General features: G+C 39.8%; 1 protein-coding gene across 5 annotated transcripts; it reads right to left on the bottom strand.

The window, feature by feature from the left end:
* Positions 1-70: 70 nt before the first annotated feature.
* On the bottom strand, positions 71-25,270 carry LOC125456865 (interferon alpha/beta receptor 2-like). 5 transcript variants are annotated; one of them, XM_048540337.2, is made up of 10 exons: positions 25,063-25,270; positions 24,020-24,143; positions 20,715-20,805; positions 18,034-18,124; positions 15,031-15,160; positions 12,000-12,223; positions 11,215-11,393; positions 6,275-6,446; positions 3,467-3,585; positions 71-1,537 (listed from the first exon to the last, which is right to left on the bottom strand). In XM_048540337.2, exons 4-10 carry the CDS (start codon positions 18,080-18,082, stop codon positions 881-883), a joined length of 1,530 nt encoding a protein of 509 aa, XP_048396294.1. In that variant the 5' UTR covers positions 18,083-18,124; positions 20,715-20,805; positions 24,020-24,143; positions 25,063-25,270; the 3' UTR covers positions 71-880. The 5 variants fall into 5 exon arrangements, with proteins under 5 accessions (XP_048396294.1, XP_048396297.1, XP_048396295.1 ...); XM_048540340.2 differs by lacking the exon at positions 24,020-24,143; XM_048540338.2 differs by lacking the exon at positions 20,715-20,805.
* Between the last annotated feature and the right edge of the window lie 1,558 nt (positions 25,271-26,828).

Below are 26,828 nucleotides of genomic sequence, written 5' to 3' on the forward strand. Positions count from 1 at the left end.
GAAAATCAACTTTCTGCAAAACGAACATTATGCATCTTCGTATTTTAGAGGAACAAGTCAAAATGAAACCTTTTAAAAATGACTAAAAATGTATTTAATATATTCTCGATTGCCGTAAATAAATACAGAATGTACAGAGACAGGAAAATCCAGGGATGCGAAAGACCATTCAACTCAATTACAATGCATGAAAATGCAAATATAAAAGTGTCACTTCAGATCATTTAATTATTTTGGTTTTAGGGAATTCTCATTTCATTTCCTCAGCTTCAGATAACCTTTATTTTGTTTTTCATCATATTTTAGGATGACAATTGGTAAAAGGAATACAAATTTGTGATAGCCAGGTCCTATTCCATCGCCGGACTATGTTGCAATGCATATCATTTTCATGTGCAAGGGTACTCATTATTCAATCATAACAAATAGTCTTCTCATGTCCATCTCATCAATACTTTTCACTACTTTGCAGCAGCTTATTACTTATCTAAAGAACACTTTTCTTTCCAGGTGTAAGTTACTTATAATCTCTTCCTTCTGATCCCAAGCTTTAGCAGATCAACTAAAAACATACAGCTGGATAAAATATGCCAGTACCAAGCTGAAATTGAAATAATAAATCAAACGTTCAATGGAGTTGCATGAAACAATCAATACTCAACATTTATTTGTTTGGCTAAGCTGGATTAAATATTAGAAGTCCTCACAGCAGCTTTCAGTGCTCTGGGCAGTTATATGAAGATCCAAAAGGGAAGTTCCATCACTTGAAAAGTGTTCAGCTGAAGACACTGACACCAAGCAACAATGTTTTTGCCATTCCAAGCTGAGGATATTCTGAACAATTTTGCAGTAATTATCACATCTCATGCAAAAATATATATCAACATCTCATATCAGCACTCAAAGCCTGGAGAAGTGATGAACTACTTGGTATAAAAGAGACATTGGGCTTTTCATATTCACAAATTACCATATTTTCAGAAACCTTAGACAGCAAGTCATTCAAATCATGTTCCATAATATCAGATTCATCTGCCTTCTGATCATACAAATTTTCTTTTGAGCAGTTTTCAAAGCAAAAGTCTGGATCTTGAATTTGGATAGACCACAATGGGACATCAGAAATGTTACTTGTTGCAGACGTTGAACTGTTCCTTCTGCTGTGGGTGATCTGCGTCGTGGACTCCGCATCTGGGCATTCAGTTTGCATTGTAGCTGGTGCAGTAACTTGACACTCATTGAAATTAGTGAAAATATGTTCAGGCATTGAATCACACCATTGATCATCACAAAATTTCGTGTCGATATCATCTGTTTCTGCTTTAGAAGATGCACTACAACTCTGAGTGCTGTGTACAGGTATATTCAGTGCATTACTTTCATAGCCAGCTTCTTCACTACTATTCATTAGCTCTTCTTCACTGTCTTCTTCAATATTGTCAATTTTCTTTACATTAAAACAACCTTGTTCCAAAGTGCTGAGCTTTTCTTGCACATTATTACAAGTGTAGACAGGACGGATGTGTTTCAAATTATTCTGATAAGACAGAACAAATAAGACACATTCAATTTACATGTTACCATGTAAACATGTGAATATTCGAACATTCTGAATTTTCACCCACTTACTAAATATCCAATTCTGCCTGACATATTCATTTCAGCAGTTTTTTTGAAAAAAAAATCCATTCAAAGGATGTAGGCATCACTGCCTAGGCCAGCATTTATTGCCCATCCCTGATACCCAGAGGTCAGTTAGAAGTCAACCACATTGAAATATAGAATCCCTACAGTGTGAAAACAGGTCATTCTGCCCAACAGGTCCACATTGACCCTAAGAGCATCCCACCCGACTCACCCCCATAGCCCACCTAAGCTACTCATCCGTGAACACTACGGGTAATTTAGCATGCCCGATCACCTAGCCTGCACATCTTTGGACAATGGGAGGAAACCGGAGTACCTAGGAGGAAACCCAGGCAGACATGGGGAGAATGTGCAAACTCCACACAGACAGTTGCCCGAGGGTGGAATCGAACCTGGATCCCTGGCGCTGTGAGGCAGCCGTGCTACCCACTGAGCTACTGTGCTGCCCCATTGCTGTGGGTCTGGAGTCACATGTAGCTGAAATGGCAGTTCCTTCCCTAAAGGACACTAGTGATTCCATATGGGTTTTTATGAAAATCAGGAATGGACTCACGGTCATTGGTAGACCAGCTAATTCCAGACTTTTCTTAGGTGAATTCAAATTCCACCATCTGCCAAGGCAGGATCTGAACATTTTCTGGGTCTCTGACTAACAGCCCAGCAAGAATACCACGAGGCCATTGCCTTCCCTTTTATTTGCACAGAAACGGGAACATTAAATACTTACTCTAGGTACTTTAAATTAATTACAGTAACCTCATGATAATTTGGCAAATCTGGTCAAGGTCATCAAATTTCAGGAAAGATCATGTTGGTCCCCTTCTGACTGTATGATTACACGGGACATCACGAGGCACTTTTATCCATTGAAGGAGGTATTTCAACCAAGATGGTTACAAACAGTGACTTGGGGATACCAATCCACCTAACCTGCACATCTTTGGACTGTGGGAGGAAACCGGAGCACCCGGGAGGAAACCCACGCAGACACGGGGAGAATGTGCAAACTCCACACAGACAGTCGCCCGAGGTGGGAATTGAACCCGGGTCCCTGGCGCTGTGAGGCTGCAGTGCGAACCACTAAGCCACCGTGCCACCAAAATGTAGTCATTAAAAACAAATAATAAGTTTTAATAAGTCATAAAACACTACTGTCATTCTAGCGCAGTCTAAAAACAGCATCTGCAAAATAGGATACTTAGTAAGCCGTGATATTCAACAGCTTTATCCCTTTATGCAAAGATCAATCCCATCTTAATATATAGCTTTGTTTTTATTTGCAACTATGAACAACTTGCTTTAAATTCATTTAATCAGGTCACCTTTATGTCTTCACTCCCCACAACTTTTAAGCAAAATTTAAATTCCCAGTACCCAGGAAATATCATTATTGCATAGCTCACTAGTCTCTGATAGCCAGAGGTATTCCACCCCAGTTGGATAACTAGCCTGCAAAACAGTACCATAGATAAAGTGTCTTTCATAAGCAACATGATCTTGTTCTTATTTGTATCTCTAATGCAGGCCATTACTTAATTCATTTGTTGATGGTTTTATAAATTCAGCTGGCTAAACGTCAGTAACTTTCTTGATTAGCACATGCACCAATGAGAACCTACGAGTACATCAGGAATCATTAGCAACCAGGCATCTTGAAAACAAAGTTAAAGCTCAAAATTATCCAAAGGTTGCTTCTCTTTCTAGGACAAATGGAGGACTGATCATCTAAAACTGTACATTGTGCACAACTTCTAAAAATGATAACTTTAATGCAAAAACAGCAGTTTCTATCTGATAATTTGATTGACAATTTACATACCAGAGCTTGTGGACCATATTTACTGAAAAAACCAAGAAAACCTCCGCTGTATAGCACAAAGAAGATAATGGCGAAGCCAAACACCAAGATGATCAAAAGAGCTATTAGAATGTGATGTACTGCAAAAGAATAGGATATATCAGAAACATTCTTTTATGCCAGTTTCTCATTCTTGGGACTATGCAAATTAAACCAGTCGCATGTCTCACTTCTTTATTTAAATCCTGTAAAAGTAATCTGACTTTTTTCTAAAAAAACTCAGCTGATGTGGACTGAAGAAACTATCTGAAGACACACTATTAACATTAGAATTTGAATATTACATCACATTACATAGGATACGTGTATCCTATGAAACAGGCCACACAAATACAAAAGCAAAATACGGAAGTGGTTGGAAATTTGACTGTAATAGTTAATGTTTCGGAACATCTGTTGAAAAGGTCAAACTGAAATTTTTAACTTAGTTTCTCAACAAGTCAGGCAGCATCTAAGTTTTACAAGCTTTTTTTTACTCTTAGTACAGAAAGAGATCCAACCTGTCCAAGTGGGCTTTTATGATCCACTCGAGCCTCCTTCTATGTTTCCTCACCTAAATCTGTCACAGTCATTTAGTCCATTCTATTTCATGTTTATCTAACTTCCCATTCATCATATCTATGTCATTTGCTTCAATTACTTCTATGTGGTAGAGAATTTCATATAAATGTGCACTCATTACATAAAGGCATTTTTTTTCCAGAATTGCTTGTTCATGAGATAACCTTTCTTTATATTATGTTTTGTTATGTTAAAATACCAAAGAAATATTACTGGTGACTAACAGTTGTGCGCAAAGTTGGCCAAATATTGTTTTAGCATATCAGCCTCTTCATACCAAACCACTTTGCTGTTTTGTAGTTTTTATGCAAAGCCACGTATATTGTGACAACCTCGATTGCATGGCCAGGAATAAGACTTCTTTTTAAGACAGATATTTACACATGTTGAAAAAGCATCAGCTCAACTATAATGGGATTCCAGCTTAACATGGCTTTAATTCTGTGGCTGCATTGACCAATTACAACTATAACTTCTTTTTGTGCTGACCCCAACCTCAAGTTCTCTCAACCACATGCTCAGTGAATCCCTGAGCAACACAGATAATATAAGTATTAGAATAGGACTGTGTAGAGTTAGCAAGTGTTGGTTCAAATGACAGAAGGGACATCCAAGGTTCCTGTTCATCATTACCACACAGTTATTTGATACTAGTGGTGAGAAAATACCTAGAAGCCATTCAGGGATAAAATATTTACTTCAAGAAGTACGCATTAGTAAACTACAGCTAGCATAGAATTGTTAAAAACAAAATGGTCAGACTAACTGGTTTGAGATCTTCAACAAAGAGCAGAAATGTGGACTTTCAAAAGGAATTTGAACTGGTTTAGTGGCAAAATGGAAACATGGGGGATTAAAGGGTCAATGATAACTTGACTATTTATCAAGTCAACAGGCAGAAGCCAGAGGGTAGAGAATGGATATTTTAGACTAAGGAATGCGGTGAAATGCATCAGGGGTCAGTTTTAGGACAATTGCACCTGTGTAAAGGGGCTACAATTTTGAACTTGTAGATGATGCTTGGAAATGACTGCAAAAGGTTAAGTAGATGGGCAAAAAATGATCAAATAGAATGTAAAGTGGGAAAATGAGAAATTCATTTTGGAAGGTGAACAGTGTATCATTTAAATAGAGAAAACTGTAGAAAGCTGCAAACACAAAGGGACGGGGGGGGGGGGGCAGTACTTGTACTCTAAACACAAAACTGGCACATAGGTGTAGCAGGTAATCAGGCAAGCTAAAGGAATGTTGGTCCATATTTCAAAAGGGGTTGGAGTAGGGAAGTCTTACTGCAACTCTACAAGCAGTGATGAGACCCCATCTGGAGTCCTACCTCGTCCAGAGGAGTGTCATAATATCTCTGAACCGACTGATTTGAAGAAAATCCTATAGCTACTTGTGGGAGGTGGTGGGGTGATAGTTGCTGCATTTCCTATGATATAATTTTTTTTTAAAATCAAATCATTCGGGAGACATGAGTGTCGCTGGCTGATCTGATATTTATGACCTCTTTTAATTGGCCTGGAGGTCAAGGAGGTGGTGAGCAGCATTCTTGAACCACTGCAAATCGTGGGGTGTAAGTGTGTCCACAATGCCATTATGGACTGAGTTCCAGGAATTTTACTCAAGGAAAGGCAATATATTTTCAAGTCAGGATGGTGAGCGACTTGGAGAAGAACATGTATGTATCTGTTTCCCTAGAGGCAGTAATTGTGGGTTTGGACTGCTCTGTCTAAGCAGACAGACTCAATTTCTTCAGTGACTGCTTCAGGGGGGCTGGAGAATGTGAAAACTGCCATAAAAATGCAAGATACTATTTACTTCAAGAGACAAGACTGATTGTGTGCATAGATATTACTAAGTGTGCTGAGTAAATTTCCATGCACAAGGGATCAAAACCAGCACTAAAGCTGGTTTTGCACTAGTTAACTGAATTTAATCGAGAGCAATATTTGACTGAGTATGAAACCGGCATTCCACTCAATCCAATTAGTTTCTAGCCAGGAATGTAAGATTAAGATTACTCCTGAGTTTCAGTCACCATATATCAACTTTAACTATCTGGGATAGGTCTTAATCTCATCCAGCACTCAAAAATTACCGGAGATCACAAAAACATGACAAAGATGGAAAACATTGGCTCTCTTAACCACACATGAAGGTTTTAAAATTTAACAAACAAAAAGGGCTGGGGTTGTCATTCTTTACCTTTACTTTTCCTTAAGGGTTGCGAGCGTACACATTTTGATTCCACGGGGTCAGAATGATCTTCTTCAGAAGAAAACATTTTTATTGAGACACAGTATTGTGTGTTAGGTTGCAAGTTGTCAACCTCTTCTTTAACACTAATTTCCCTTGTACTACCTAACACTTCTCTATTCTGTTGAAAGAAACAGATCAGAATTACAATCAAATCAACAAGATAACAACTTCCAAACTTAGATAATAAAGTGTGAGGCTGGATGAACACAGCAGGCCAAGCAGCATCTCAGGAGCACAAAAGCTGACGTTTCGGGCCTAGACCCTTCATCAGAGAGGGGGATGGGGTGAAGGTCCTGGAATAAATAGGGAGAGAGGGGGAGGCGGACCGAAGATGGAGAGAAAAGAAGATAGGTGGAGAGGAGAGTATAGGTGGGGAGGTAGGGAGGGAATAGGTCAGTCTGGGGAGGATGGACAGGTCAAGGGGGCGGGATGAGGTTAGTGGGTAGGAGACGGAGGTGCGGCTTGGGGTGGGAGGAAGGGATGGGTAAGAGGAAGAACAGGTTAGGGAGGCAGAGACAGGTTGGACTGGTTTTGGGATGCAGTGGGTGGAGGGGAAGAGCTGGGCTGGTTGTGTGGTGCAGTGGGGGGAGGGGACGAACTGGGCTGGTTTTGGGATGCGGTGGGGGAAGGGGAGATTTTGAAGCTGGTGAAGTCCACATTGATACCATTGGGCTGCAGGGTTCCCAAGCGGAATATGAGTTGCTGTTCCTGCAACCTTCGGGTGGCATCATTGTGGCACTGCAGGAGGCCCATGGTGGACATGTCATCTAAAGAATGGGAGGGGGAGTGGAAATGGTTTGCAACTGGGAGGTGCAGTTGTTTATTGCGAACCGAGCGGAGGTGTTCTGCAAAGCGGTCCCCAAGCCTCCGCTTGGTTTCCCCAATGTAGAGGATGCCACACCGGGTACAGTGGGTGCAGTATACCACATTAAGCAGAGGTTCACCTGCACATCTGCCAATGTGGAAAGTCATCCTGGGGCCTGGGATAGGGGTGAGGGAGGAGGTGTGGGGGCAAGTGTAGCATTGTAGCTCAACTTCCAAACTTAGTCAGTCAATCTTCTGGTGATTAACACAATATGGCATTCAAATGTTTGAAGACTAGTTTGTAGTGTGCAATCGTAATTTAATTTCAGTACACATATCAGCAGTACTAATTTGTTCTAATTTTAGAAATTTTCTCTTCTCCATTCAAGTTTAAGCCTCCACAAAGAATTGAACAGCTCACACATGTAGAAAGTTTAGTTTGAAATCCCAACTTACATATAGCCCCAACACCAGCAGCTGGGATCACTTCATTTATCTCTCCATTTACAAAGGAAACCACTACCAGAAAGATGCAGAGATAATAGGAACTGCAGATGCTGGAGAATCCGAGATAACAAGGTGTAGAGCTGGATGAACACAGCAGGCTAAGCAGCATCTAAGGAGCAGGAAAGCTGACCTTTCGGCCTAGGCCCGAAACATCAGCTTTCTTGCTCCTAAGATGGGGCTTGGCCTGCTGTGTTCATCCAGCTCTACACCTTGTTATACCAGAAAGGTGCACCGTATGTGACTAAGGAGATTGGGGGTGGCATCAGAATTCAAAGATAAGGTGTACAATGTTACAAAGATGCAGATTATTTGGAAATCCAAATAGCATTTAATAAAAGAATTACTACACAAGATAAAGTTTATGGTGTTACAATAAGTTGGGAGTAGGACTTTTAGCATGGACAGATCTAACAGGAAAGAGAGTTTTCAGGAAAAACCAGTGTTGGGTCCTCAACCATTTTCAATCCACTATCAGTGACTTGAACGAAAGGACTGTGTCATTAATAAATTTAGCTATAATGCAAAGACAGGCAGGAAAGCAAGTTGTGTGGAGGCTACAAAGGATATAAACTGGTTAGACTTGGCAGGTGGAGTCTTATGTGGGAGAACATAAGGCTGTCCTCTCTGACAGCGAGAACAAAGCAGAGTATTGTTTTCATGGACTGCGCAGAATACGATTGTGCAGAGGGATCTGGGTGTTCTTGAATTCTTGCCACAAACCTGACCTCTACATTTACGCACTTTGTAATGAAAGCAGGCTATTTACAAACTTAGAGTTTTGTTCAAAGACTGTAGCTATAATTTTCACATTTTATACAGCATCAAAATCATTAATTGGTAATTTAGAATTAAATTATCCATAAATATTTACTCGAAGTCCTCTCCTCTTCTTTAAATAGAATGATGAACACCATACATCCCATGAGAAGGAGACTTTAATATAAGATGACATGGTACACTCCATCGAAGCACACCAGCACCAGCCTCAGTCAAGTGTAAGCACATAACAGCTGTAGATCAAAGCTCTCTTTTCTGCTCAACCTGTCACACCAGAATCAATGTGAATCCTTCAATTTCCATGATGGCCAGGAAAACATATCTGAGCAATGCTGTCTGCTTTAAATTGTGGACCCATTCAACAAGAAACTAAGTGGATTTAACCTAAGTCCTACCTCACTAACATGGTAATTATACCACCTACATCACTCAAAACTCTGGAGTATAATTTATTTTAAAAATACTTTCAAAACAACAAATTGTTGTGGTAACTTTATAAGCTATGCATTAATTGCATGAGTAAGGTTCATAAACTGTGGATACACAACTTTCATATTATCAGTGCCACGGATGATGTTTTCACTACTACGATGACAGCTACAACGTGCATGTACATTTCATGTACAGACTGCTCTTGGGTGCCATTTTAGGTAGTCACTACTGAAAAATACTGGGAGCCTACACTGGAAACATGCAGCACAGGCAAATCGTGTTCAGTAGCGATCTGACATACCAGAGTGATTTGTGACCCAAGAATTCCAACTAACACCCTCTTAACCACACACAACTGAACACACATTCAACAACAGCAAGATCTCTCATCACTTACCATCACTAGGTTAAGAGCTCATCAGCTGCTTTGTTAGTTGCTAATAAATTTCTGACTGCTACCCAAGAACTTGTGAGGTACTATTATTTAAAATTGGTGTAATCTACAGGGAATGGTGTTGAACATAAGGGCCTTGGATCCCACTTCAAGGGTTCTGCACAGCCATGGGTGTGCAGCAATTCTAGATCCAGATTTGTCACATACACTAAGTATAGGAACACGTAAGTACAGTGAAAAGTGCACAAAGTTGCATTCACTAGTGCCCACATGGTTACAAAAAGTAGAATTAAAAGATTTAACAGAGCCAAAAGGTAAGCAAGCAAAACAAATGTCCAGATCTCAGAGACCCATCTCCACAATGGCACTACTTCAATCACTAGGACATCCAGGAGACCGTCACCGCTGCCTCACTGGGCCTGTTGCCCCTTCACCAGCCCACTGTCACCGCCGACATCACTCTGGCCCATATTTGATCCACAGCTGCAAGACACAGCTGTGTGTTCAGCTCTCACCACATGGTTCCCAGTTGCGACCTGACGACTCCTTCAGTAGGTAAGAAAGGGAACTGACAAACGGAGTGGAGTGCCTTACCCTGCTGCCATTTTGCCGGTTTCCTTTTGTTCTGGTATGGCATGAAGAATGAGCAAAGATGACACCAAAGGACAACAAGTTTCTCGAACACAGGACATATCTACCCAGGATTGACATGGCGCAAATTCTCCTACTCTTCCTCATTGAGAAAGTGGTATGTGAAATTGTTCACCTCACCCATGGAGGCCCTCACAGAAATCAGTCAACTGTTGCAGTCACAATTGCTCTTTCAGTGCAGGGTCAAGGATGGAGCAAGCAGGCTTCCACATAGTGCTGTATGCTATTGACTGGAGCCACATTAGTAGACTAGATTGTTCAAGTGACAATTTTGCTTCCTGTACCACACTGGAGAAACACTGTAGTACTCTCCAAAGCAATTCTCAAGGTTTATTGCCCTCTGACAATACCACACCCTCACCATTAAGGGATTGCTCTTGTAAAAAGTGAACAGCCATAGCTGACGAGTCAAAAAAGGAGAAGGCAACCAAAATAGTTCTCTTCCCGTCAGGCTGTGGCTGATTGCTATCACAATCAGATGAGCCAGTGAACTCCAACTCCCAAATCCAGGAACAGTACCACAACTTGTGCTTACAGTACTTATTTACCGATCATCTGGGACACAATGCAAAAACAAAAATAGACATTTTAAACTAACTTTGTCAATTAACCTAGCCTGGTTCAATACCTTCAAGGTGGCAAGATCGTAAATGGCCCCTTGGGAAGTCAACCTTAAGCACGTCTGATTTTGAATAGCACTGCTTCCATACAGCAGCAGCAGTCTGGGCTTGGTGACAATGGCGCCAAGAGTAAAAATGTTGCGATCCTGAGAAAGGATGGCGGGTTTATTCTCCGAGGAACTACTGCTGTTCCGCTGTGGTGGTGTTTCAGCAATTCCACTCGTTAAAAGGACAGATTGTAGTTACAATTTGGAATTGAATATTTCACAATGTGAGTTCAAAGCTCCAACATGTAGCGGTGAGTGAACAAACTTTTGACTGAGAAAGGAGATGAAGCATGATACGTTTAAGTCGCACAATCTTATAAATTAATTTAGCTATTTTGTCAAATATTTTTAAATTAAACTTGAAAGCCTCCTTTACGAAAACTGGTAACAGAAGATCAAATTATTAAAAAATTAAAGATTCAATTGATGAATGTTCAAAATGGGCCACTTTTACAATCACGTTAAGTTTTCCATGATTTCACTGGAGCTGCATGGGAAGGTTTCCCAGAGAATGACATAGTACTTAAAACAATCAGAAGTGAGGAATAAAAATCAATGATCCAGTCACCTAACATAGAAATTATGTCCAGTACACTCTTTGAAATTGTCTTAGTCTAAAACATGTGATTGTTATTTAATCTTGTCTAATCATACCTTTTCCAGCTCTCCATTTTTATATACTGAAATGTGATACCCCAATGTTGCATGGAGATCAATGACAAATTTTAATCCTAATCTATAAATACAGGCTGGGGTCGCAGGAGAATCAAAATTAATTTTGAGGACTCCAACAGGGCTCTCCATGATTTGAAAATTAACTGGTCTTATCTTTGCTGTAGAAGAAAAATAAAAAAGTGAATTAAAGTTAAGTAAAAATATTTACAAGTTAACATTACACTATTAAAATTCAAACACTTGAAATTGAAAGAAACTTTGATTGAACTTGTTTGGTTTAAAAAAACCAAAGTATTTTGGTCTGAGAAATGAACAGACCTGAAAACATTGTATTCAATTCTTGAAACCTGATTTTTATTTTAATAAGCTAAAATTTAATCAATAAATAAGTTGACTTATTTTTAAGGGTTACTTTCATCTTCATCATGAGCAACTAGACATGGGAATGACAAGGGTTAGTTGTAAAACTTAATTTATGCATAAATGAACTTAAATGTTTACATGCACATACGTGTATAGTTAGTATGTACATCTGAATAACATTCCCTACTGTAGATTCCACAAGTCTGGGGAGGGGGGGTTGCAAACTACAAAATTATAAAACAGGCAGAAAATCAGAGAATTTGTGCAAAGAAAGTGAACAGAACTTGTTAAAAAGATTTTGCACATATTGAACAAAAAAAAACCATAATTCAAACAAAAATATTGCCAAAAGAAATGCTTGTGCGCCAATCCAAGGTAAAAAAAAGATAAAAAAAACTTACTGTCTCGAAATGGTTGGAACTCCACTGAAAAAGACCAATCAGATTCATCCATTTCTGTGACTGCTTTAACTTGAGTAAAGTAAGAATCGTATACATCAGTGAAGACATTGGTTAGATCACATGTTCGGCTTGTGATCAGTGAACAGTTTTCTACAACAAGCCACGGATTACCTCGATGATCTTTTTGGTTTGTGGTCAGTGAATCATCTTCTGCACCAACTTTGCTATTTAGCATTTAAACAAACAAGGGAGATACATGAAAACAATATTCTGCAGATGTTTTTAGCTATTATGTCTCAAATAGTTATATGTAAAACTAAAATCATGTTATTGCCTATTTTAGTTCAACGAGGAATAAGTAATAAGCCAATTTATACTAGAACACATCAATAATATTAAGGATAAAGGGCACTGGCCATTTGACCCAAGCAATCCATACTGGTGGTTACACTTCAGTTGAGCCTCATCTTTCCTCATCTGAATCTATCACTGTAACCTGCTATTGCTTCTCCCTCATATTATCTTGCATCCCCTTAAATAAATGTGTGCTGTTCATTTCAACCACTCGTCGTGGCATCAAATTCAACATTTTACAACTGTCTGAGCAAAGAAATTTGCTCTAACTTCCATATTGGATTTTTGGTGAGTGAATGTCATACATTGATTGCCTTGAAATATGAAGTTTTCATACGTGCAAGCATTCAACCCTTTCATAATTGTGAATAAATGCTTCTCATGCAAACACTCAGCATTCTTTCTTCAAGGAAGAAACCCAGCTTGTTAAACCTTTCCTGATATGTATACCTGTGCAATTCTGACATTACGCTTGTAAACCTATTACTTACGCTCTCCAGAACCTCTATCTTTTCTAATAATATGGCAGCGAGGCAACACTTAAGAGTTTATGACCAAGATTCAGTAAATGTTTAACATTATCTCGACTGAACTGAATAGTATGGAGGTAAAGGCTAGCTTGTTTTTTTTGTAAAGAAATGTTCTTGTTAACTTGTGGCACACAACAAGTGATGGATATATTTGTCCTTTATGCTCCTTTCTTTTCGTACCCACTTAGATTTGCATTGCCAAAGGAATCAGCAACTTTTATCTTCTTCCAACCTCTCAGTTATCAGTGTTCAACCTCATTTGCTGATTATTTGCCCTTCTGCAGTTTTACTACTGTTTCCTTGTGATTATTTTGTTGTTCCCACCAAGCTCGTGTCTTTTGAAATTTACAAATAGGATTTATCAAAACAAAATTACATTTTGGCACCATAAACCCCTAGTTCTGAAATTTATTTTAGAGGTAGTGATTTCTTGAAAAATAGAGAGATTTATATACTATAAATTGCTATTTATTAAACACTTCAGTGTTTATTATAGGATAACAATGGCACCATGATTACACTGTTTATTAACTCTCTCCAGTACATGGACAGAGAGAGAGTTTGGTTACAAACACATTGGAAAACTTTAATCTAATCTCAGGTTATGAGAATTTAACAATATTATAATACAAAAAAATTTGTAATAAATGATATTTGCATGCTTATCTTCAGATGAGTTTCCAACATCGTATTTTTACTGGACTAAGATTACCCATTTTCTGCACTATAAAACTTTGCTTGACTTTGTTGTGGTCTCAGCTCATTTGCTGTTGAAATCCAGGCTTTTACTTCTAAGACCTAATCATATCAAGGCACTCCTGGCTGTGTCACACATCATTTATTATGGTGCTGCCCTGTCTTAATTTTCAGTATATCCCGTTGTTCTATCATCCTTGCATTTGCTGACCTTCATCAAAACCCTGATCATGAAATGTCTCAATGCGAATCCTCATTTTCAAATTCCTGCATTGCCTTTCCTTCCGATTTCACAACCCTCCAAATTATCTAGGCTTTTGCAATTCTGGCTTTTGATGCCTTCTTTTATGATTCCAGCAGATACCCTAAAATTTGCCTTGAGCCCAGATGAGACCCCCGTATATTTTATTCTGATCCAGCTGGGGACCAGTAACTTTGGATTGTGGAAAAAATTTGAAATTGCACTTATTAACTAAGAAAATAAAATTACAAGTTTCCACAGTCTTAAGCAAACATAAGACATTTTACTGTAGAAGATTCAGTAAGTTAAACAGTCAACATCATCTCAATACTCTAACTTCCAGAATTAACAAGGTAAACCCGATGAATAGACAAACTGTGGTCAAACACAAATGAAAATCTGCACATCAAGTAACAGAAGCAACTGAGGCCAGTCAATTAATTTCTTGAAAACTAATACAAATGTCAGATGTCAGTGATCATGTAAATACTTTAAGACTTGTTATCGTAATGTGGGATTTCATCTTTTCTTTTTAGGTCGTAGCTTCTGTTTTACTCAAAAGTCACTCCAACTCAGACAGCCCCATGACATTTCACTTCCGAGTCAGGCAAATAAAAAAAGACAGCAAACCACGTAAGGAGATATTAAGAAGGTGACCAAAGAATTAGTCAAAAAAAAATTATTGACTTGAAACATTGATTATGTTTCTCCCTCTTGAGCTGAGTTGTCAAAGTTGCTGAGTATCCCCAGCATTTTCTGTTTTTCATGATATGTTATTTGTTTAATTAGACGGATTTTAATGCTGTGGAAACGGTAGGGAAGTAACAGCGGAGTTTTAAACATGGAATTACAGCAAAGTGGAGATGGATTTGGTAGACAGAAAATGCTTGAACTGCTGGGGGTAAGAAGTTGGAAACAGAGTTAACTTGCAAGACCAAAATGCTGAAGATGTCAAATCTGAAAGGGAATAGCAGGAAGGGACTGTTTTGTTCTTTTAAATTGATTATTGAAGCATTAACAAAAACAGTGAAGTAATTTTATTCCCTTGCTTTGAATATACCTTATCCATTTCTAGTCATTTTGAAAGCTGGTCCACTGTAGTATTCATCCAAATGCACAATTTGACTTTCACAGGTTAATTTTCACAATAATTATTCCAATTTATAAATTACTGTAGGAAAAGATTAGAAGAAACCAGTATTATACAAACCTTAAAGCAATGTATTCCACCGTGTAGCGTGTAGGGAATGACTGGTTTATCCCTGATTCCCACATCAAGACATGATGGTAGTTTTCTGATTCATATGACAGATTGAGAGGTGGAGGCAATACAGCAATAACTGGAATATTTAAACAAATAAGCATCAAATGACATTTTAAAAGTCAGAAGTAAAATCAGTTATGTGTAAAAGCCTCAAATTCCCCTATACTGACAAATGTGATCAGATAGTAAATGCTGAGCATCCGTGTGCTTTTAATTAGTTATAACTAGTGGAACTAATAATTTATTTCAATTACAAAGCATATGGGTATTTACAGCATGCAAAGCAATTTAGCCCATCAGATCATGCTTTCATGCTTCATCTGTCTCTGTCAGCTCATGCTTCTATTCTCATCAAGCTTCTTCTAAAAAAAATCTATACTGCAGAAAGGTTGCTCCCGAGTTATCTACTGGATTTATTTGTGATCTTACATTAATGATCCCTAATTTTGGGATCCAATTGAGAAAAAGTAACTGCTCTATTTTTAACCGAAGTTCTACTGAAATTTAGCAAACCTTCATGCTTTTCAATTTTATTCCCCAGGGTGAAATCTTGCACATTGTTTAGTTATCAAAACAAGAAAGCCTTATTTACCTGCATTTTGATTTTGATTATTTCTGTATCATTGCAGGAAATTCAACCAGATAGACACATGCATTAGCCAGCCACCAGAAGACTGCACAATACTGTCGGCTAGAAGTACATACGTTGACCTGTCCCACCAGATTCATTTTGATATTAGATAATAGGAAATATACTGCAAAATTTCCAGCAGTGAATTACTTGAAGTAAAATAAAATCAAAATGAAAACTGGAAGGAAAAAATGTTGCCTGTGGTCTTGCAAGAGGATAAAAATGATACATAGCTTAAACAGGCACAATACTGTCTTTCAAACAGATTGAAATATTAACTTGCTGCTTAGCTTTTAAAAAGCGCGTTCCATTATTACGTGACTGCAGTTCCAACACACAATTTTCAATGTACATGTTGTGGCACAGAAAGACTAAAAAGACTTGAAGACTGGTCAAAATGCCAACAGAATGCTTGGGGTAATCTGATTAATTAACTTCAAACTTCTAGCGGGGAAATTAGTCTATCATTTATACAAAAATGGAAACAGAATGTTCCAAGTGTTCCTCAACTTTTTATAGTATTGACTCTTCTGTTACTTAGGCAAATTGAGAACATATGGTTGGGGGGATGGGGGAAGCTAGATCCTATAAGCTGTAAATGGAAAATAACCCAAATGAGTTAATTAAATGGCATTAAAAGCAAAATATTTCAGATAGGTAACAGAAAATATTGGAGAAACTGAATTGGTCTACAAGCATCTATGGAGAGATAAACAGGTAAGAGATAGGGGGACACAGAGATGCAAGAACAGGTGTAGACCCTTCAGTCCTCAAGCCTATTTGACTATTCAATGAGATCATGGCTGATCCATATTCCTGTCTTGAGCCCACATCCTTTAATACCTTAGATAATTTTATATCGGAGATTGCTAAACAAAAAAAAAATAAAAATTAATAGCTGATCCAATGTCCACTGCTGGAGTTAGTACTGGGTCTGTCGTAAAGAAGTCACATCGGACTTGAAACATTAACCGTTTATCTCTTCAGAGGTTTGCTGAGATTCTCCAGCATTTTTGAATTTTAAACGATGCTGAACAATGCTGTAAGATTAAAAACGAACAGCCATCCAAGTTGGTAACTAGTGTCTAAATGGAGCGTCTCAGGAGAATGACAGCATTTCTGAGAAATACAGTGCACCTCTGGGACTACAGTGAAGGTTAGGAGCTAGAATCTAAGACTTGAGTTTGAAGCTATAATTTTACGGTTATTTGGCATTAGTAGTGTCACATGAGCTTTAGCGCAAGACGAAAGAGTGAAACTGAAGCTGGAATATGGATAGAGGCAAGGACCACTGAAAGGTGGAGGCACAGCAATGCATCAAAATATATTATCTGAAACATAATAGCTGCTATTTTCTGTTTCTCCACAGGATGGAACTGCTACCACAAAAATAATTTCAGGAACTGCTGGCTTTACGAACATTTCAACAACCCCTCTCAACCGAGTGGCACACCATTTCCTTCAGCTTGACGCAGCTAATGTCTTGAGAAATTATCAGTGCTCATAATTATAAGCAATGGACAGAGCTTAAGCAATTGACAGACCTATTTCTTTCAACTATGCTGTTACATGATTCTGAGTAGTTCTTTTAAGAAAGGATGGGGAGGAAGAAATGGTAAGAGGAGCTTGCATCTTTATCACATCTGTCACAATATTAGGAAAAGAGCCACCACAAAGTGCACCACAGTCAACCACATTAATTTGAAGTGCAGTCACCGTTGTAGTGAAAGGTGGTAGTCAATTTTGCAGAAAACAGCATCACTAACAAACCATAAAATTAACAATCAGATAATCTAATTTAGCGATATTGGGTTTTGAAAATTGGAAGAATTTCTCTATATTTTCTTGGACAGTTTTATTTTTCATGTCCATTTGTGAGGGTGAATGAAGGCCAAGGTTCAAAGTCTCATGCAAAAAACAGTACCTTTAACAATACAGCACCAAGATATGCATAGAGGTCTCAAATCTCTGGAAGGAATTTGAGCCCTGATCTCTCCCAGACGCAGGAGCATTACAACCAAGCCAACAGTAACATCCAAGGTAGAAATATTTCAAGATCAAAATGAAATCAACAACTTTTCCCATAATTTGTCAAAAGGACAAACTGAGATTGCTTGCTTGCAAATACTGCTAAGTTTGAAACGGAATTTATTCTGCAAGCTAAACATGGAACATATTAACTTCAATATATACATGTTCCAGGAGAAAAAATATAAATCCTTGAATAAGTATTTGGCCGGAAAATTACAAAGTAGAGATAATTATGCAACCAAAAAATATATCAGTTATGATTTTACATTGAAATATTGCATATTTACCAGTGTTGAGAATTTGATGAAAACACAACAGGCCCAATAGTATAAACATTATTGTGGCTGATTAAAACATTAGCACTCTCCTTCATTCATCCTGAGGAAATAAATTAGAAAGTGTAATTGATTATATCATATAATTAAAAGGTATGAGTTCCAAGAATAGTCCTCTGCAAATATAAATTTAAAAAAACAAAATTAACCAGCTTCTTGAAGCAGAAATTTATTTTCTACGTGAACTAATCTTTCCTGATTAAATTGGTTAATGAACCTGCCATATGAATGGGATGACTTCAATCAGGAATAAAAAAAAATTTGGTGCAGCTTTCCAGTGTGACAACTCAAAAGATTTCCCTCACATACTGAAAGCTCTACACCTTCTGAAACAAATTAAACGAAGTGCAGACAAGTAAGCCTTTTTAAAAAATTTTATGACGGGATGAGAGTATCACCGGCTCCGCTAGTCGTTGCCCATCCCCAGGAAAAAAGTGGCCTTTTTGAATTGTTACTGTCACAGTACCATTAGAAAAAGAGGGTTCCAGGACTTTGACTTGGGGATAAAGAAGGCATAGCAATCTGGTTCCAAGTCAGGATGATGTGCGGCTTGAGGAGAACTTGCAGGTGGTATTTCCATGCATCCGCTACCTTTGTTCTTCTGATGTCAGAGGTTTTTGAGGAAGGGTCACCAGACACGAAACGTTAACTCTAATTTGTTCCTTCACAGATGCTGCCAGGCCAGCTGAGCTTTTCCAGCACCTTCTGTTTTTGTTCCTGATTTACAGCATCCGCAGTTCTTTCGGGTTTTTATCATGGCTTTGGAAGTTATTTTATGGACCTTTCTTGAATTGTTGCAGTGGATTTTGTATAGAGTATTCATTGCTAATACAGTGTGTTGTTATGGAGGTAGATAGTGTGCCAATACTACAAGCTGCTTCATGATGTATGGTGACAAACGTCTTCAATGGTTTTGAGGCTAAACTCATCCAGGGAAGTGGGCAGTATTCCATCATGACTTGGGCCTTATAGATGGCAAACAGGCTTTGACAAGTCAGCTGCTGACTTACGTTCTGCAGAATTCTTAGACTTCAACCTGATTTTGTAGTCACATGGATATTTATCTTGCTCTTCCAGTTTAATTTATGGTCAAGGGAAATCCCAGATGTTGAAAGTTTGTTGGGGGTGGGGGTAGGGAGGTGGGGTTCAGCTATGGTCATGACATGGAATATCAACATATGATGGTTAGACCTGTTCTTATTGGAGAAGCTCACTACCTGTCAATTGCCTAGTGTAAATATTACTGTTAGCCTAAGTCTGGATACCAAAGTGTGAAGCTGGATGAACACAGCAGGCTAAGCAGAATCTCAGGAGCACAAAAGCTGACATTTCGGGCTTAGACCCTCCCTGATGAAGGGTCTAGGCCCGAAACATCAGCTTTTTGCGCTCCTGAGATGCTGCTTGGCCTGCTGTGTTCATCCAGCTTCACACTTTGTTATCTTGGGTTCTCCAGCGTCTGCAGTTCACATTATCTCTAAGTCTGGATACTGTCCACATTAGAATATGGATTGGTTCAGCATCTGAGGATTTTGAGCTAATAAATTATGTAATACCCGATACTTGTACAAAATTTTCTGGCTGTTTCTTGTTACAGTTCCTTCAACTTTGGTCTACTTTGCATTTACTACTCTCGGTGAAATATAGTTACCATATCTGAAGTAGCAGCTGCAATGGATAAGCATTAATTTGTTAGCTCTTTCTGTCAAGTCACAAATTTTCTTGAATCATGACAATCCGTCAATTAGAAATTTGACAGCAGAGCAGTAAGGGATTATGCATAATACGTTGGATAGTTTCTTTATTTTTTAGATCCTTCTTAATTTGTTTTCGTAGCAGAATCATGGGAGGTGATGGCCTAGCGCTGTTATCACTGGACTGTTAATCCAGAGATCTAAGTAACATTTTTGGGACACAGGTTCAAATCTTACCATGGCAAATGGTGGAATTTGAATTCAATAAAAGTCCTGAATTGAGAGTTTAATGACCAGGAATCCATTGTCCAAAAAAAACCCCAAAATATTCTGTTTCACCATTGTCTTTAGGCCTACATGTGACTCCAGATCCAGCTGGGGGTGGCATGGTGGCTCAGTGGTTAGCACTGCAGCCTCACAGCACCAGGGACCCTGGTTCGATTCCAGCCTCGAGCGAATGTCTGTGTGGAGTTTGCACATTCTTCCCATGTCTGCGTGAGTTTCCTCCCACAGTCCAAAGATGTGCAGGCTAGGTGGATTGGCCATGCTAAATTGCCCATAGTCCATGGGTTTGGGGGTTATAGCGGGATGGGTCTGGGTGGGATGCTCCAAGGGTCGGTGTGGACTTGTTAGGCTGAAGGATCTGTTTCCGCACTGTAGGGATTCTATGATCTATGATCCACTGCAATAAAGTTGATCCTTAACTCTATGGGCACTTAGAGATGTCCAATAAATGGTAGCTTTGCCAGTGACCCTCTCATCACATATATGAAAAGAAGAAAGAAAACATAAACTTTATATACTCAATATCTGGTGATGGTAGTAAGAATGTAACTATTCAACAAATAACTACAGTTCAGTCCCATGATTAACTACAAGAATTCAGGCACTATATTAGATCATAATTAACTTCAACTGCACATTCATGGATAAGGTATACACCTTGCTCTGTAGAACATCGAACTGACCACAACAACAAAACATTCTGGAACAAAAATAAAGTTGCTGGAAAGCTCAACGGGTCTGGCATCATCTGTGAAGGAAAAAACAGAGTTAACGTTTTGGGTGCAGTGACCCTTCCTCAAAACCTAAACCCAAACATTCTGAGCATGCCAGAATTTTCATTTCCTATTGTAGTCTTTTATAATAGTTTGGCACTGGATTAACTGACTATTTCCAGATAGGGTTAACAGGAAGGCTTCAACCAACTGCTTTTCATTATCAAGTATTCATGAAAGCTCATCATACACAAAACATGGTGGTGGAGTAACTGCAATGCTAACCTATGTTATCTTTGACACCTCTAATGATTCTCTCCGCATGCATCATTCCTACCTTTTCCCCCACAGCTACCTGGACTACACCTTCTCTCACCCATCTTCCTGCAAGAATGCGATCCCCCACTCCCAATTCCTCTGCCTACACAATGTCTGCTCCCAAGAAGGCGCATTCCACTCCCGAACATCCCAGATGTCCTTTTATTTCAAGGACCGCAAATTCCCCCCATTCGGTGGTTGAAAATGATCTTGATTGCATCTCTTGTGTTTCCCACACCTCGGTCCTCACACCCCCTCCCCCCAACAAAATCCAAGGCAGAATCACCCTTGCCCTCACATCTCACACCTCTAACCTCCAGATTCAGCGTACCATTCTCCGCCACTTCCGCCACCTACATTCTGACTCCACAACGAAAGATACATTTCCCTCCCCCCTCCCATTTGCCTTTTGTAGGGACCGCTCTCTCCACGACTCCCTCGTCTGCTCCAGACTTCCCACTGGCCCCACCACCCACAACACCTTTCCCTGCAACCGCAGGAAGTGCTACACCTGCCCCTACACCTCCCTTTGCACCTCCATCCAAGGCACAAACAAAACGTTTATATCAGACAGTGGTTCACCTGCACATCCATCAACATGGTCTACTGCATCCACTGCTCCCGATGTGACCTGCTCGCCATCGGTGAGACTAAGCGGAGGCTCGGAGACCACCTTATAGAGTACTTGCGTTCTGTTTGTGACAAACAACAACACCTTCCAGTCGCAAAACACTTCAACTCCCCCTCCCACTCCCTAGGTGACATATTCATCCTGGGCTTCCTCCAGTGTCACAATGACACCACCCACAAACTGGAGGAGCAGCACCTCGTATCCTGCCTTGGGAGCCAACAGCCCAATGTGAACTTTACCAGTTAAAAAATGTCCCAACCCCCAGCCTCATACCATGACCACCTCATCCCCACCTCCTTGACCTGACACAACCTGTCCATCTTCTCTCCCACCTATCCGCTCCTCCCATCTCACCTGACCAACCCCCATCATTGCCTATCTGCATTCACCTATCACCTTCTCACCTACCTTCCCCAGCCCCACCCCTCCTCTATTTAATTCCTGAGTTCCATTTCTGAAGGTGGTCCAGGTCCGAAACATCAACTTTCCTGCTCTGTTTCCGCCAGCAACAGCAGTTCTTACTATCTCTGAATATGTTCTAATTAATTTGCTCAAAGATGTCATCACACACCTCTGCTACAGGTGGGACTTGAATCTGGGCCTCCTGGCTCATAAAGGTAAGGATACTATATGAGGCCTTTCCCTATCGTTTACAACAATCCTCCACTCAAATTTGCTTTGCCACACTGTTTTAAAAAAAATTGTTACTTGCCTGCTGTGTAGTGTTACTCCCTTTTGGAACCCCTTGAATTCAACTTTTTCCTGATGCACAGAATCAAAGATCCCCTTTGACAGAGATACCCTATTTCTCTCCAGTGTTCAACATGGTTTACCTAATAGACTCGATGAAAGATGACTGGTTTGACACTAGTTGACTAAACTTAAAAGCTTGACCAGTTTTTAAATAACAGCATATTTTGTGAGGTGAAAATAGTTTTTCTTCAAGTAAATTGCACTGTTGAATTCTGAAAGTTGGCCTTCATAAATAAAATCCTCAACATGTTATCGTTACAGTGCTGAAGCGCTATTTGGCACACGGGAACTGCACCAGCTCGGAATTCTCCTATTACTTTTGCTCCTTTTTTTTTTTAAGTCTTTAGCCTCTTTCGCTGATCTTTTCCTGAGTGGGGCCCTTTCTGTCTATTTGGAGACACCCTCATGCCATGGAAAAGAGCGTGAGAAAGGCACCTATGGTGAGGGGACATGGTCGAGGGGGCAGAACCTTCAGTGACTTTGCAGTGCAGGATTTAAAACTATGCTGTTATCAGTGTTGCAAACCAGCCATTTAAACAACCAAGTAAACAGACACCTGTGTGAATAGGTATACCCACATTGTTGTCAGGAAGCGAGTTCGTGTTTTGACCCACTGACAGTGAAGGAATTGCCACGTAGTTAGAAGCTAAGATGGCATATGGCTTGGAGCAGAACTTGCAAGTGCAGGGATCACATCCGTGGCATGGGTCAAAATAATTTCTGCCATTTTCTTTCATAGAAAACATATCAGTAAAGGCAAGAGAGAACTAGTCCATGATTGGAGAAGCTCCTCACTGATTCTGTTGGTCTCTGACTGATGTCCCTTGCGATTGTAGTTTTCTCAGGCATTTTGGGGTGAATTCACTTGTCACCCCCATTTCATCTGAGCGTTGATCTGCTACCCAAGTTGTTTTAGGTGGTAACGTTCACAGACTTGAAGAAACATAGCTGTTGCCTGAGCATGATTGTTATTTAGCATGCTGGCCATAGTGAAATACAGCAGGATTATTCGTGAGGATGGTTGGATTGGATGATAATTATGAACAGGTCTGAACATAAATTTAAGATAAGTCAGCAAGGGAGTTTGAGCTAGATGCTATAAGGAAATATAGTTTACTTAAGTGTAAATTTGAGGAAAGCTATATTTTCTAGAATCTCTTCACGCTGCTGAGTCAAGGATTTCCAAACTAGAATATTTGTACATAAACATTTTAATTTGAAAAGTTGACTTTCACATCACTTAAATTGTCACAATTAATCTAATTAACTTTAAAGATGTGCTTTTATTACTTCATAAAGAACCAAGACATTCCTAAACTAAACCTCAACGGCTGAGCTGACTATAAGCATGCCTTTCAGTGCTGGCATGCTTGCTAGCTAATCCATTGGAAATTCAACTAAATTACCTGATTTGCAGTATCAAACTGTCAACTAACAGGGCTGCAATTAAGAGAGAGCCATAATTCAAAATAGAATGCACTTTCAGTCACATTTGACAAACATAACTATAGCTTCCTTAAAATTATTAATATTGCACAACTTCATACCTTCCAACCAATGTCAATCGCCATGTCCTACTCTGGAACTCTTACATTTTAGCTCCATCTTGTATCCTCCCACTCACATCTTTAAGTGGGATCAAACTCTTACAGCTTGGCCATCATTCGTCTTCTGTGCATTTTTTAAATAAAGAAAGACATTATGTAAAATACAAGTCACCGACTATATCCGGATGATGTGGAAGTGCCGGTGTTGGACTTGGGTGGACACGGTCAGAAAGTCACACGACGCCAGGTTATAGTCCATCAGGTTTATTTGAAAACACAAGCTTTCGGAGACTCAGATTAACACCTGCAGAAGGACTAAGGCTCCGAAAGCTTGTGTTTTCAAATAAGCCTGTTGGACTATAACCTGGTGTCGTGTGACTTCTGATCTTATATACGTATGTTAAAACAACGCCAGGTCCGAACGTTGCAGAGAAACAGAAACAAGAACCCGTAGTAGAAAAAGCTGTGATCTAAGAAAAAGATATAGTCAAGTTGTTTAATAGCGCCTCAAAACTTGTTTGAAGATGTGTTCGATCTGTTATCCTGGATGGCTTTAAACTGATGAAGGGTCTAGGCCCGAAACGTCAGCTTTTGTGCTCCTGAGATGCTGCTGGGCCTGCTGTGTTCATCCAGCTTCACACTTTTTTATCTTGGATTCTCCGGCATCTGCAGTTCCTATTATCACTGGCTTTAAACTGTTTCCCTTTCATATAAACTAATATGTTGTGACAATCTTATCACTTCATTCTGGACGGCGCAGCCTACGAGCAGCTCTTCCTCCCAGGGCCGGCAGAAATAACAATAAATATAGAACCCCTTTCCTGTGGGTCACTCATACTGAAATGTTATCAAGTTCACCTGGGCCTTTGTCTTTTGGACACTTTGGCGTTTCACAGGCAAGTTTTAAGAGGTGACCTGTGTATTAAAATAAAACTTTACACCATTGCAAAACGGTCAAAACAAACCTGAGCCTGTCCCCACAAACACCCAGTGAAGCACTGCACTTCCTCATCACCCTCCAACATCATCATTATTATTATTACCTGATTTCCGTGAGAGGGGGAAAAAAAACCTCCCGTTACATCGGAGACAGACGATATTTAAAACGTTTCCCCCTAAATTCAAACGGCTTCCTCCACAAATATTAATGCAGCACCAAAGCGAGAGATTCCTCTGCCAGTTTCCCGTCAAACCCCATGACGGTCGATACCCTCTTGTCTCCGTTCGATATTGTTGGTGGACCGCGGCTTGTGGGTGGGCGGGAAATCCGCGGCCTGTCGATCACAGCCCCAGCCCCGCCCCCGCCCCCGCTCCCATCCTTCGACACGTGTTGTGAGGTCACCAAGCCCGCAGCTGTCAGCTTTTACCGAAAATCACGTGACCCGTGTTTCGGCCAAGTTCTGAGGTGGAAGCACAAGGGAGAAACTCATGGCTTGAAATCTCAACACAGGGAGTACTGCAATCCCCTATGCTTGTTCTACACATGGTCAGCCCCACACTTGTCGACATTATTTTGATTTTTTAACACATGGAAAAACTCGCCACTTGCCTGGATGAGTGCAACTCAAACAATACTTGACACTAATCAGGACAAAGCAACCTGCTTGATAGGCATCACACTCACCCCCTCCACCTTCAGTTGCAGCAGGTTTCTCCAACAGCACTTTTGAAACCCAATGCCACTCCCATCTCAAGGACAAGGGCAGCAGCTAGATGGGAGCACCACCATGTGCTAGTGCCCCTCCAAGCCACCCAACATTCTGACTTGGAAATAAATCACCATTTCTACTGAGTCAATGGGTCAAAATCCTTGAACTCCTTCCTGAAGGACTTCATGGGTCTACCTACAGCACATGGACTACAGCGGTTCCAAGAAGGCAGCTCACTACCACCATCTCAAGGGCAACTCGGGATGGGCAATAAATGCTGGCTCAGGCAGCGATGCCCACATTTAATGAATGAATAACAATAAGCTGGAAACATTCAGTAGGAAAGTCTGTTTCTGCAGAAAGAGGAATATAGGGTTAATGTTCTAGGTGATCTACTTGAAATATTACATTCTTCCACCTTGCAGAAGCACTCTCAGTTTTCATTTCATTTAAATAATGATCAACAAGGAAATTTTCTTTTGTATGAATTGCCAACCAAGTTAAACAAAAGTGAAACTAAATGCAGTCTCAAATAAATATTAAGTATGGGCATTTTTAAAAAAATCAATTAGGCCACACGTACAGAAATGGGAATAAATAAAAATATATTTTTAAACAATCACCTGGCCATTGTTCTGGATGCTTTTAATCAACCAATGGTTCATGGTGACACATCTCGAGTAGGTGGGACCTCCTAGCACATAGGTAGGGACATTACCATTGCACCACAAGGCATTGTCTTTTACTTGTTTGTGTTTGATAATGTTTACATAAGCAAATTTTTATGTGGGCAAGTGTCCCAGAACTTATCAAGACTACTTCGATTTAGTCATATCCTCATGAAGATTCCCAATGAAACAATTTAATGTTGCGTCCGAAAGGCAGTAGCTGTCAGTTGAAGCTACTTCTAGCAATGTAACACTCCCTAGTGCTGCCCTGAAATGCCATGTTATTATGTGCTCAAACTTCTGGAATGTGACTGAAAACCGCAGCCTTGTACCTCAGAGGCCAAACAGCTAGTATTGAGCCAAGACTAATACTGTCTGTTGACTGTGGAAACTTCATCACCTTCTTTCTGGGGTCCTTCATAGGCTACCTAGCACCAGGGGATTTTTTTTTGAAAATATGTGTCCTGCAATAGAGGTGTCTAACCATAGCTC

Source organism: Stegostoma tigrinum, chromosome 12 (genome assembly GCF_030684315.1).
Source record: "Stegostoma tigrinum isolate sSteTig4 chromosome 12, sSteTig4.hap1, whole genome shotgun sequence".
Taxonomy (NCBI): domain Eukaryota; kingdom Metazoa; phylum Chordata; class Chondrichthyes; order Orectolobiformes; family Stegostomatidae; genus Stegostoma; species Stegostoma tigrinum.